Source organism: Lepidochelys kempii, chromosome 5, assembly GCF_965140265.1.
Source record: "Lepidochelys kempii isolate rLepKem1 chromosome 5, rLepKem1.hap2, whole genome shotgun sequence".
In the NCBI taxonomy this organism is placed as follows: Eukaryota; Metazoa; Chordata; order Testudines; family Cheloniidae; genus Lepidochelys; species Lepidochelys kempii.
In genome coordinates, this window is record NC_133260.1 from 22,946,656 (window position 1) to 22,960,524 (window position 13,869).

General features: G+C 40.8%; 1 protein-coding gene across 12 annotated transcripts in view; it reads right to left on the reverse strand.

The window, feature by feature from the left end:
• The window catches only part of PDZD2 (PDZ domain containing 2), a 334,633-nt gene that overhangs the window by 21,818 nt on the left and 298,946 nt on the right, over positions 1-13,869 (reverse strand). For all 12 annotated transcript variants that reach the window (XM_073343663.1, XM_073343664.1, XM_073343667.1 and 9 more), the window contains 3 exons: positions 12,021-12,841; positions 9,124-9,268; positions 477-4,131 (listed from right to left, as the gene is read on the reverse strand). In XM_073343663.1, coding sequence (XP_073199764.1) covers positions 477-4,131; positions 9,124-9,268; positions 12,021-12,841 — 4,621 coding nt within the window. The remainder of the gene's footprint in view (positions 1-476; positions 4,132-9,123; positions 9,269-12,020; positions 12,842-13,869) is intronic.

The window sequence follows — 13,869 nt, forward strand, 5'->3', positions numbered from 1 at the left end:
AGAGAGAGAGAGTGTTAAAGGAAAGAAAGTGAAGGAGGGCTAGAGAGAAGGGAAATGTGGAATCTCTTCTAAACTGCTCAACACCCTAAAATCCCAGTAGCTTCATTTCAGTGCCTTGACCTAAGTGAATGTTGAGGGTGCTCAGGAATTTGCAAAAGGCGCTCAGCACCGCATGGGATCCAGCCCGTTTTATACAGGGCATTTCAGCCACGACTGAAATGCAGCCACCTCTGCCATGTTTCTCACCAAACAGCCATAATATACAATACTTAAAGCTTGAGAAACACTGTGTCCAACTGATAGAGGAGTGAGGGCTTGATCTAAAGCCATTCCATTGAAATATAATTAACTTCAGTGGGCTTGCAATTAGGTCCTACATAACTGGAAGTTTTGCCAGAGAAAAGACTGCAGAAATGACAAGAACAATATTTCAGGAAATGTTTTTTCAATCAATAACCACAGAACATTAAACTAACCTGATTGACCAGCTTTTTTCTGATGGCTTCCTATCTGGGGAGCTGTCATGTGGCACATCATCGTCAGATGCTGACCCAGGAGTCCCCAAGCCACTATTCGAAGGACTACTCCCTTTAGAACATAGCCGATTCATTTTTGCAAGGTTGGAGAGGGCAGATGATGCATTCAGATTTGAAACATTTTCAACAGGCAGGCCGAGTGATTTCCTGGGTGTAATTTCCAGTTCTGTTTTGAAATGGGTGGCCTCGGGTTCCACTGAGAAGTCCTCATTGCACAACTTGTCAAGATCTGGCATGCTCAATGCTCTGAGCTCTCGGAGCTTCATGCGGGACAGTGAATGCCTGCCGTAACCCCTGCTTCTTCGGATGTGAGGTGTGGTGGGCGATGAGACATGCAGATCTCCTGAAGTGTCTTCTCCCTTGCTTTTCTTTAAATGAATGTCGTCTTTGCTGCTGTCTGCTGAATTCTGCTGCACATGTGCTAAGATTACATTTGTTTGCGATTTCTGAGGATATGTTGGACTTTGACTGTCGCTACATGAACTCAAACTTCGCCTCAATGTCTGCACTGCATCATTTGTGCTGGTAGTGCTTATGGAGGATATCCCACTAGATGATCGTCTACCAACGTATGGTTTAGAACTCATGGAGGTTGAATGTATGTCTATAGCTTTAACAACTGGTCTATCGAAATTTGCCAGATTCTCAAAAGATTTGATCCTCTGTTTCACAGAGAAAGATGAGGTAGATTCTTGTGGCCAGTTCAGTTCATAATAATAATAATTTCTCTTGAAAGTTTTTAGTTTATCTGTGGCAGGGCAGCTATTTTCATTAGCTAAAGAGAGTTGCTCCAGGCTTGGTTTCTGGACACTTTGGGGAGTGTGTATTTGCTCTTTTCCATCCTGGGTGCCCTGGCCATTCAGCACCCTGAGATGGACAATTTTTAGCATCCCTGAAACATTGTTCTGAACACCTTGCATGGGGTGTGCTGAAACATCTATAACATTACTGTCCTTTCTCAAATGACTCGACAACTGGGCTGGCATTGAGTAAGTCCTCGTCACGGTTTTGGATGCACTGTGTCGATTTCCATCCCCAACGGTATCTACTTGAGTGAAATACTGGCCATCCCCTATCTCCTCAGTTAACTGGCTGACCTTTGTATTGGTAGCTTCTGCCTTTTCCAGCAGCAGGTGCTCTGAAGATGGTGCTAGGGAGGAACAGGAGGAGGATAACCTCACCTCAATGAATGTGCGTTGGATTTCCTGGCCTTCTGGCTGCTCCTGCTGAATTGGTGGAGAACTCAGTGAGGAGGAGTGATTGTTACAGACTTCTAGGTTTTGAGGACCTAATTGCTGAATATCATCTTCACTGTAACTGCTGTTTATCAGGTTTATGCCTGCGCCATGGTTTTCAGCTCTCTTTTTCACATACTCACCTTTCAGCGTCTGCTTAGGAGAGGTAGTTACTTTGGTCGGATCTTCCCTAGCTTTGAAATCACCAACATGCATCTTAACTCCCTTCTCATTACACACATGCTGCTGCACTGAAGCCGGCCTTTCTTTTTGTTTTTCACCTTCTCTCTGTTGCTCCATTTCCCCAGCAACACTTAGCTCACTATTGCCCCTTGATTGCTTTTCATTGTTTTCCACTGAGCTGCTGCTGCCATTCAACGGAGGTGGTGATGTTTCTTCAAGCACAGCTAGAGATGGTTTATTTTCTTGCTCGGATTTAAGAGTCTTAGAGACTGGTGGTGTGCTCTTGCCACGTTCCACGTTTGTAGGTAGGTTACGGGACACAGAGACTTTCTTTCCTAGAAGCTTGGGTGATAACTGTGGAGAAACGGAAGTTCTTCTCTGATCAGTCCCACTGGCTTTTGCAGGATTAAAGCTCGGAGCTTCTGAATTTGCCTTCGTTTTACTTTTGATAGTAAGGCCCTTTAGCTTTGGTACTGTTTTGGCTCTCTGACTATTTAAAAGTGTTTCCACAATAGTCCTTTGGGCCATTGCCTTAATTTCATGATGCGATTTTTTCTGTGAGGTTGGGCTGTGCTGTACTGTAACTCCCTTGCTGTAGATTGTGCTGGAACTTTGGATTTTTGCATTAGAACTTCTTCCCAATGGCCCACCATTAACTTTTTCGTTTTTCCCTGACAAGTCCTGGGTCGTACCAGCCTTACTTAGATCTTTTGATTTAGTAGGAGTGGGTGACCTGGACGTGAGTGTTGATCTTTGTGATAAAGAGTCTATCCGATTACTATCAGTTTTATTCAAATTAGCCAAACTGTTTGTTTCCTTCTTTGTCAAAGCAGAATGATAACTAACCTTGTGATTGCACTCATTAGCCACCAGTTCACTTTCAAAATTGGATACTTGTTTTTTATCATGTTGTTCTTTGTCCAGCAAATTGCTTTCCAAGCCATTCACCTTCTCAGTAGTGCAGAAACTCATATTTTTGCTTTGCAAAGCCATATTATCTTTGGAAGACTCGCACGGTTTCACAGATTTTTCATTGTTCTCCAAGCCCATTCTGTCTTCTGTACTTAAGGCACCGTTGTTATGGAAGGAGCAAACTGGATGAACACCCAATGGAGGGCTGAGGGTCTCTTTATCTGGTAGAGAAACTGAAGGGAAAGAATGTAAGGGAGTGGCTGGAACAGTATTTAAATGCTGTGGGGTGTGTAGAATTGAATTACATTGATCTTCTAGTATAAATGGAGCTTTGTCATTGTTTGTATCCAGTGAACTATATACCGCACCGCTCTCTGTTTGTAAAACTTTTGCAGTGTGAGAGGATGGTGGGGAATGATGAAATAGGCTTCTAGCAGACGTGAGCTGCTGATTCTCCTGAATCGGCTGACGTGGCTCATTAGTCATGCAGCAAATTTCAATTTGCTCCTCATCTGACTCTGTAACATTGCAGGTTTCAGAGGATTTACCATCAGCGGATGGCAAGAGCAAACTGTCACCAGTAGAATCCGGGGCTTCGCTGAGAGATTCTGTGTCTGAAGGAGAATCCTCCACAGCACCATACATTGATTTTGGAAATGGTTCATTTCTTGTATCTTCCACAGAGTCTGCTGCAGGCAAATCATCTACACTTAAACTGCTAAAATTCCTAGAATAGTTATTTAAGCAGCTTTTATTCACAGTGAAAAGTTTGCCTGTATTAATGGAATCCAGTACTGATAACCCCAAAATCCCCTGTGCATTAGCTGCATAATTCACAGTTTTTTCAGATAGCTCCTTCTTCGTTATATCTGGCTCAGAATTAGTAGAACAACCTTCCTCTGTCTCACAACTGCACTCAGCAGTGTACTCATCTCTGGGGCTTGCTACTGTCAGTAGAGACTGCGAAGTTCTATCCTCTGAAGAATTCAATTTGCTGATGAAGTCATCAATATCAGTGACTGGGCTCACAGCACAGTCCTTGGCACAGCTGACCTCCGAGAAACCTGCTTGCACCTCTTCGGTCTTGGCATCAGGTGGCAGCATTGTTCTCTTTGTGACATTCTCTGGATTTTCGTTTTGCAAAGTCTTTTCTTCACATCTCCCAGAACTGGTTTCTTCTTCAGCTACAAGGATGCTGCAGGGGTCAGCCTGATCTGAACCATCTGTCCCTGAAGACATGAGGAGGTTTGTAAGTCTGTCCACAGCTGTATCAAGATAAAAAGAAAAAAAAAGACAAATAAAACACTTAACTCTCATTAGTTATGTTAATGAAATGTTACACGCAAAATATTGCGTTCTTACTACAAAAATAGATACACATATATTCTCGCTATGTTTCCCTATAGCTCTGCCGTTCTTTTCTCCTGTAATGACTCTCATATTTCCAGAAATAATCGCATTCCAGCTGGATCAGAATAATATATGCGGGGGTAGAGGGGACTTATTTTTAGTGAGTAATTATGGTTTGTTTCATTCTTAACTTTGATGGTTAGTATCCTGTTTAAATTTCAAAGTGTAAGTACATAGCCAGTTGGGCCTGGCTGTGTTCATTCCCATTAACCCTAGAACAAAGAGGAGGAATACACAGTACCAGACTGAAAAAAATTGCACTGAATACCTGAAGACTAGTGCATTAATCAGAGGTGCTTAGGTACTGCAGTGATGAGAAATTGTATAAATGCTTTGGCTTTGGTCCCGCGAGCACTTGTGCATATGCTAAATTTTACACGTGAGTAAGGTTATGGGGGCATTGGTGTTTACGGGATTGTGGTCTTAGATCTTCTCTTTCATCTCATGAACATTCAGCCCAATTGCAGGCAATTTATTGACTGCCCACAACTCCATCCACTTATTCATATGCACATTCCCACTCACCCACCTCTCCCAGTTTGCTCAGTTACATCACAGATGACAGCAAGGAGGTGGGTTGTGTAAGAAGTACATATACAACGATTGGGAAGAGTTTCTGGCAAAATGGAGGAAACACTGGAGGAAGGAGGGAGGGAAGGAGAAAGGCCATTTTAGATTTGGTTTTGGTGAGTAGTGAGGACCTCATAGAAGAAATGGTTGTAGGGGATAATCTTGGCTCAAGTGATCATGAGCTAATTCAGTTAAAACTGAACGGAAGGATTAACAAAAATAAATCTGCAACTAGGGTTTTTGATTTCAAAAGGGCTGACTTTCAAAAATTAAGGAAATTAGTTAGGGAAGTGGATTGGACTGAAGAATTTATGAATCTAAAAGTAGAGGAGGCCTGGGATTATTTTAAATCAAAGCTGCAGAAGCTATCGGAAGCCTGCATCCCAAGAAAGGGGAAAAAACTCATAGGCAGGAGTTGTAGACCAAGCTGGATGACCAAGCATCTCAGAGAGCTGATTAAGAAAAAGCAGAAAGCATATAGGGAGTGAAGAAGGGAGGGATCAGCAAGGAAAGCTACCTTATTGAGGTCAGAACATGTCGGGATAAAGTGAGACAGGCTAAAAGTCAAGTAGAGTTGGACCTTGCAAAGGGAATTAAAACCAATAGTAAAAGGTTCTATAGCCATATAAATAAGAAGAAAACAAAGAAAGAAGAAGTGAGACCGCTAAACACTGAGGATGGAGTGGAGGTCAAGGATAATCTAGGCATGGCCCAATATCTAAACAAATACTTTGCCTCAGTCTTTAAGACTAAAGAGGATCTTAGGGATAAAGGTAGCATGACAAATGGGAATGAGGATATGGAGGTAGATATTACCATATCTGAGGTAGAAGCGAAACTCAAACAGCTTAATGGGACTAAAGCGGGGGGCCCAGATAATCTTCATCCAAGAATATTAAAGGAATTGGCACCCAAAATTGCAAGCCCATTAGCAAGAATTTGTAATGAATCTGTAAACTCAGAGGTTGTACCATCTGACTGGAGAATTGCTAACAGTTCCTATTTTTAAGAAAGGGAAAAAAAGTGATCCGGGTAACTACAGGCTTGTTAGTTTGACATCTGTAGTATGCAAGGTCTTGGAAAAAATTTTGAAGGAGAAGGTAGTTAAGGACATTGAAGTCAATGGTAAATGGGACAAAATACAACATGTTTTTACAAAAGGTAGATCGTGCCAAACCAACCTGATCTCCTTCTTTGAGAAAGTAACAGATTTTTTAGACAAAGGAAACGCAGTGGATCTAATTTACCTAGATTTCAGTAAGGCGTTTGATACAGTGCCACATGGGGAATTATTAGTTAAATTGGAAAAGATGGGGATCAATAGGAAAATTGAAAGGTGGATAAGGAATTGATTAAAGGGGAAACTACAATGGGTCCCACTGAAAGGTGAACTGTCAGGCTGGAGGGAGGCTACCAGTGGAGTTCCTCAAGGATCGGTTTTGGGACCAATCTTATTTAATCTTTTTATTACTGACCTCGGCACAAAAAGTGAGAGTGTGCTAATAAAGTTTGCGGATGATACAAAGCTGGGAGGTATTGCCAATTTAGAGAACGACAGGGATATCCTACAGGAGGATCTGGATGACCTTGTAAACTGGAGTAATAGTAATAGGATGAAATTTAATAGTGAGAAGTGTAAGGTCATGCATTTAGGGATTAACAACAAGAATTTTAGTTATAAGCTGGGGACGCATCAATTAGAAGTAACGGAGGAGGAGAAGGACCTTGGAGTATTGGTTGATCACAGGATGACTATGAGCTGTCAATGTGATATGGCCGTGAAAAAAGCTAATGCGGTCTTGGGATGCATTAGGAGAGGTATTTCCAGTAGGGATAAGGAGGTTTTAGTACCATTATACAAGGTACTGGTGAGACCTCACCTGGAATACTGTGTGCAGTTCTGGTCTCCCATGTTTAAGAAGGATGAATTCAAACTGGAACAGAAAGAAAAGGAGTACTTGTGGCACCTTAGAGACTAACCAATTTATCTGAGCATAAGCTTTCGTGAGCTACAGCTCTCTTCATCGGATGCAAACTGTAGAAAGTGTAGAAGATCTTTTTATACACACAAAGCATGAAAAAATACCTCCCCCCACCCCACTCTCCTGCTGGTAATAGCTTATCTAAAGTGATCACTCTCCAAACACATTGTAAGGAGAGTGATCACTTTAGATAAGCTATTACCAGCAGGAGAGTGGGGTGGGGGGAGAGAAAACCTTTTGTAGTGGTAAATACCCATTTTTTCATGCTTTGTGTGTATAAAAAGATCTTCTACTTTTTCCACAGTATGCATCCGATGAAGTGAGCTGTAGCTCACAAAAGCTTATGCTCAAATAAATTGGTTAGTCTCTAAGGTGCCACAAGTACTCCTTTTCTTTTTGCGAATACAGACTAACACGGCTGTTACTCTGAAACTGGAACACGTACAGAGAAGGGCTACTAGGATGATCTGAGGAATGGAAAACTTGTCTTATGAAAGGAGACTCAAGGAGCTTGGCTTGTTTCGCCTAACTAAAAGAAGGTTGAGGGGAGATTTGATTGCTCTCTATAAATATATCAGAGGGATAAATACCGGAGACGGAGAGGAATTATTTAAGCTCAGTACCAATATTGACATAAGAACAAATGGATATAAACTGGCTACCAGGAAGTTTAGACTTGAAATTAGACGAAGGTTTCTAACCATCAGAGGAGTGAAGTTTTGGAATAGCCTTCCAAGGGAAGCAGTGGGGGCAAAAGATCTATCTGGCTTTAAGATTAAACTCGATAAGTTTATGGAGGAGATGGTATGATGGGATAATATGGTTTTGGTAATTAAATATTCATGGTAAATAGGCCCAATGCCCTGTGATGGTATATTAGATGGGGTGGGATCTGAGTTACCCAGGAAAGAATTTTCTGTAGTATCTGGCTGGTGAATCTTGCCCATATGCTCAGGGTTTAGCTGATCACCATATTTGGGGTCGGGAAGGAATTTTCCTCCAGGGCAGATGGGAAAAGGCCCTGGAGGTTTTTCGCCTTCCTCTGTAGCATGGGGCACGGGTCACTTGCTGGAGGATTCTCTGCTCCTTGAAGTCTTTAAACCACGATTTGAGGACTTCAATAGCTCAGACATGGGTGAGAGGTTTTTTGCAGGAGTGGGTGGGTGAAATTCTGTGGCCTGCGTTATGCAGGAGGTCAGACTACATGATCATAATGGTCCCTTCTGACCTAAATGTCTATGAATCTATGAAAGGGAAGCATGCTGTTGGGAAAAGCGCCAACCTGCCCATATCCCTGCTACCACAAGCCTCTTCAATGCTTGGGCTAACCTAGGGATTTAGGAATGGGACTTCCTGGCCTGCCAGAAAGCCCTTAAAAAACAAATGGTGTCTAAGCATCACTCATTTGGAAACTAGTTAGACCTCTAAGTATTAACAGTTGAACAAATAAGAGTGTATTTCAGCTAAGACAGAACAAAATGTCGTGCTGCTCCTGAACGTGCAACATGTACCGTTTTTTTTCAGACACTGTTTGCCACAGTACATTATTCTTTTAAAAACTGTAGATACAAACATACTGCAGGATAAGCATAAATCTTCTTAGTGGGAAGAACTAGGTATCAACATTTCCACCTAAACTAGAAACAACTCTTTACAACAAAAATGCAAATAGCCATTTCAACAAGATTCAAGCATTACACGTCTGTTTTTACACTTTCTTTCTGAGCAGTAGAACTTTCTGATTTACCAAGAAAGAGCCTGGATTTCATTATTTTACTATCTGATCCCAAAATACAACTTAAACTTCACATTTTAAGAGACAGATTCAACTAAAAGGATCAGAGTATTTAAATTATTATACACAATTATGTATCATATGCATAGTCAAATTAACTTGTCATTTATCAACAAGACATTGACTGCAAATTTGATTGTCATGCTTGACCCTAATACTTCCATAATTAAATTCCCTGATGGGTTAACTTGACTCTGCATTAGATGGTTAAAAGCATTAAATATTTTGATACTTTTTGTCAAATATTCTGGAGCTATTATTTAAAATGTGAGCTTTAAACCTTCAGGTCAGGATGACGAAACAGCACTTCATGATGACTTGTTATAAATGACTGAAAATCTGTCTCCGTAATGAAATACTTTATCATCAACATCAATACACACTCACACACACCACTTTTTCTGAATTATCTCAGTTGCAAGGTCAGCAAAACACCTGATCAAGCTTTTCCCACTTACGTATTCCAAACCAACAGTATAAGAGTAAAAAAATGCTCTCACCTGATACTGCCTTTTGCACCTCTAGTGTTACAGACCTGGGGAGATTCTGTATGAACAGACAGATTTCCTGGGATGTCATTCCACTGACTGGGGTACTGTTGATGGATAAAATCTCATCTCCTACTGTCAGCTTTCCCATAGATCCCTAATATGGTTACAGAGATAAATGAATGTAAATACCTGAGAGGCTCTATCACAGAAGCAGAGGGCATAGCTTACAGTACAAGAATAAATGTTTTACAAGCAATGCTCCCAGTTTATAGTGGTTACAGAAGGCAGAACACTGGATATATTTAGTTTACAGACAAGTAAAGTGAGGAACAGAATGTCGCTCACTCTTTGTGTTTACCAAGCGGGGGATCTGATGACAGAAGGAACCTCCCAGTCTTTGTGACTCTGCACAGAGACCACGTATCTCTCAGTGAAGATATTGGAGGTGTTGCTTGGCTCCCACAGAGGCTGGTATGAGGAAGAGGCCATGGTCACTTTCCTCTAGAGAACGAGGAGTACTTGTGGCACCTTAGAGACTAACAAATTTATTTGAGCATACGCTTTCGTGGGCTAAACCTCACGTCATCGGATGCATGCAGTGGAAAATACAGTAGAAAGATATATATATACACAGAGAACATGAAAAAATGGGTGTTGCCATACCCACTATAACGAGAGTGATCAGTTAAGGTGAGCTATTATCAGCAGGAGAAAAAAAACTTTTGTAGTGATAATCAAGATGGCCCATTTCAGACAGGAGCCTATCCTTGCAACAAAGCCTGATGCCAACTCTGTCCACATATCTATTCAAGTGACACCATCAAAGGACCTAACCGCATCAGCCACGCCATCAGAGGCTCGTTCACCTGCATATCTACCAATGTGATATATGCCATCATGTGCCAGCAATGCCCCTCTGCCATGTACATTGGCCAAACCTGACAGTCTCTACGCAAAAGAATAAATGGACACAAATCTGACATCAGGAATCATAACATTCTAAAACCAGTGGGAGAACACTTCAACCTCTCTGGTCACTCAATAACAGACTTGAAGGTGGCAATTTTGCAACAGAAAAGCTTCAAGAACAGACTCCAACAAGAAACTGCTGAACTAGAATTAATTTGCAAACTAGATACCATTAACTTGGGCTTGAATAGAGACTGGCAGTGGCTGGGTCATTACACAATTGAATCTATTTCTCCATGTTAAGTATCCTCACACCTTCTTGTCAACTGTCTGAAATGGGCCATCTTGATTATCACTACAAAAGTTTTTTTTCTCCTGCTGATAATAGCTCATCTTAATTAATTAGCCTCTTAGAGTTGGTATGGCAACTTCCACCTTTTCATGTTCTCTGTATGTATATATACCTTCTTACTAGATGTTCCATTTTATGCATCTGATGAAGTGGGCTGTAGCCCATGAAAGCTTATTCTCAAATAAATTTGTTAATTCCAATTCAGCAATTTCTTGTTGGAGTCTGTTTTTGAAGTTTTTTTATTGAAGAATTGCCACTTTTAGGTCTGTAATCGAGTGACCAGAGAGATTGAAGTGTTCTCCGACTGGTTTTTGAATGTTATAATTCTTGACGTCTGATTTGTGTCCATTTATTAATTATTATTATTTAATAATAAACTATTATTTCCCTATGCTTATTTTTCCCCCTACTGTTATTCACACCTTCTTGTCAACTGTTGGAAATGGGCCATCCTGATTATCACTACAAAAGGTTTTTTTTTCTCCTGCTGATAATAGCTCACCTTAACTGATCACTCTCGTTATAGTGGGTATGGCAACACCCATTTTTTCATGTTCTCTGTGTATATATATATATATCTTCCTTCTGTATTTTCCACTGCATGCATCCGATGAAGTGAGGTTTAGCCCATGAAAGCGTATGCTCAAACAAATTTGTTAGTCTCTAAGGTGCCACAAGTACTCCTCATTCTTTTTGCTGATACAGACTAATACGGCTGCTACTCTGAAGCCTTTCCTCTAGAGAGGTATTCTGGCTGAATGAACCATAGTTTCTCTAGGATCTCCCAAAGCAGTGCTGCCTCCTAGTTATCACCTCCTAGCATTTGACCAGGAACTTGGGACCCTACTCAACTCCCATTAAACCAATTTGAATCTTTTCACTGCCTTAAAAAGGAGCAGGTATCAGGCTTTTGAGGCATAGGATAAAAATATTTCCCAAGGTTACACAATGAATCAGTGGTTAAGATAGGAATAGGGACCCAAGGATCATGACTCTCAGACCCCTGTTCAAACCACTATGCCATACTCCCTCACAACAGTAAAGATTCACTAAATCAGCGAAGAATACCACGTCACACTTTGTTCACACAAAAATTCTTTGTACTGTTGAACAATTTGCCTAAGGTCAGCATTCTGTATACATGCCAAGCAATTATCCCCACTGTAACAAGCACAGACAGAGTGCAGAGTAGATAATAAAATAAATTAAAAAATAACAGGAGAGAATGGTTACACCCTAAATTGCAATATAATTCTTGCCTATTAATAAGCAATGTACATTTTATCATTAATACTTTATGTTTCTAAATCACTTCTCTTCCTTACATAAACCTTCTTTTGTTTCTGGCAAAGTAGAAAAATTGTAGTGAGCCCTAAAACAATAATTACTAATATGGATTATTTCATTTTGGTATGTTTTTGCTGGTTGACTATTTCAAGCTTAAATCAGATGGGGGCATGACTGTCTCTAAAACACGTAGTTTAATGGCATATTAGAAAGATAAGGAATAAGACTTTTTTTTCCAGTGGAGGTAAATCTCTCATTTGCGTGCTTGTATAAAAGCTCACTTATCAAATATTAATCTCCAGAAAGAGAAACCCATGAGTAAACATCCACAAAGTGACTCATATTTTTAAAATGTTACCCTTTCAGCTGCTCCGCCTGATCGTAAACCTGTTATCACAACTCTTACGGGAGTGGCCTGGATCTCCAAATCCAGGCCAAATGATTCATCTTCATTCCGCAGCAGATTAACTGTTTCAGCATTGCTCTGCTTGGGGATGTCGGGTCCTTCAGTCTTTTTGCTGTGTGGAAGTGTCCTGGCAACAGGCTTATGACAGGAACCGTGCTCTTCCATCTTCTGCCTTGGGAGATTGCGGCACTCAGTGCTCATCATGCTTTTTACTCTTGTAACGGCTTTGTGCTCCAGTTTAGGGGATCTCATAGATTCAAGCTGTGCCTCTCGGAGCTCCTTCACTCCCAGATTAGTAGGATAAATCTCAGGCATACCTGAGTAATCAAGTGCTTTGATTTGAAAGAAGGACAAATCCACCATTTGCTCTAGGGCACTCTCCTCAGTCACCGAGGAGTTGCTGAACACAGGGGTAGCTGCCTTACTGCCAGGGTGTCGAGACAATTCACCATCCTGGCCTTCATCATCAACTTCAATGAAAGAGGTTGTGATGACCATGCCAGAGTCTTCCTTGGCATTTTTCTGGTTCTTGTCCCCCAGGTTCCTTTGGAAGTGGACCTCTTCTTGCTTGACAAAATCATCCTCGTCGCTAACACTGCCATCATAGAAGACAACTCTTCTCTGCCTCAGCAGTGGGCTGCGGACAGACTTGGGACTACCATTAAGGCTCCCCTGTCGGGCAGATTCCACATGCTTGTTGAAAAGACCAGGTGACTTTCCACTGGTTGGTGAAGCAAGACTGTCCACTTTGGTTGTTCCTGCTTCTTTAGCAGCTAGAAAAGAATTTATTACATTTTTAATTGCGCTTATTGGACTAGTTTTATGCTGAGCATTCTACTGCAGCCACTTTAAAAGAGACACGCTTGTTTGCAACAGAGGATTTTCGCTGTGTCTGCGTAGAAAGCCTGAGCTGTTTTTCCATGTCCTCCACTTTAAAACATACCTACGGTACAAAAGCACTAGAAATGAAAGATGGTCTTGTGATTTATGGGTGCTTCCTGTTCATTACACATCTGGTTTTATTCTCATTCTGCTTCTGAACCAGGACTGTGCCCACAAGAAGAAAAGGGAGCACACACACATTTATTTTTTAAGTTCAAACAGTGGAAAATCCCTGTAATTCTGCTTTAATGTAGGTACAGAGTTGACCTAATCGATTCACAGTGAGAGAGAGAAAAAGACACTCAGGCAAAACACAAGCACACAATCTGTTTCATTCTAAAGGCTGGGTGATCTAAGACTTCCTAGTCATATCCTTCTTGTCAAAAACTAAATATATAATATATACTCATACGGATATAATATAATACAAGCTTATTTTGTGTAGTCTCTTTCACACAAACCATATCCAAAATTGCTTTGTTGAATTAAATAATGAAATTTCAGAGATAAATACTGGCAAAGGCAGAGACTATCTGAGAAGTATAGAAATATATCTGCTCTTCCTTGCCTATGTGATTCTTGAATTGAGATGGAGACTCAATATAGAAGAGAAACAAGACTGTTCCAGGTAGACCATAGAAAGGAGAAATATCTCACAACATGTGCAAAATATATTATGGGAGCACCATATATTCTGGTGTAAAGACAAAGTTTCATGTATCTGAGATATTTAAGACTGGTCTGATTTAAATGTAATCAATCAGATAATCACGAGTGGCTTGATTAACTTGCAATGATAACTTAGATTTGGTCAGCCAAACCAATAATATAAATTTATTCTCTAGTCAACTAGTCAGAGTTGCAATCCAGTCACACACTATGCACATTGTATTTAGATTCCTTCTTTCATTTTCTGAAG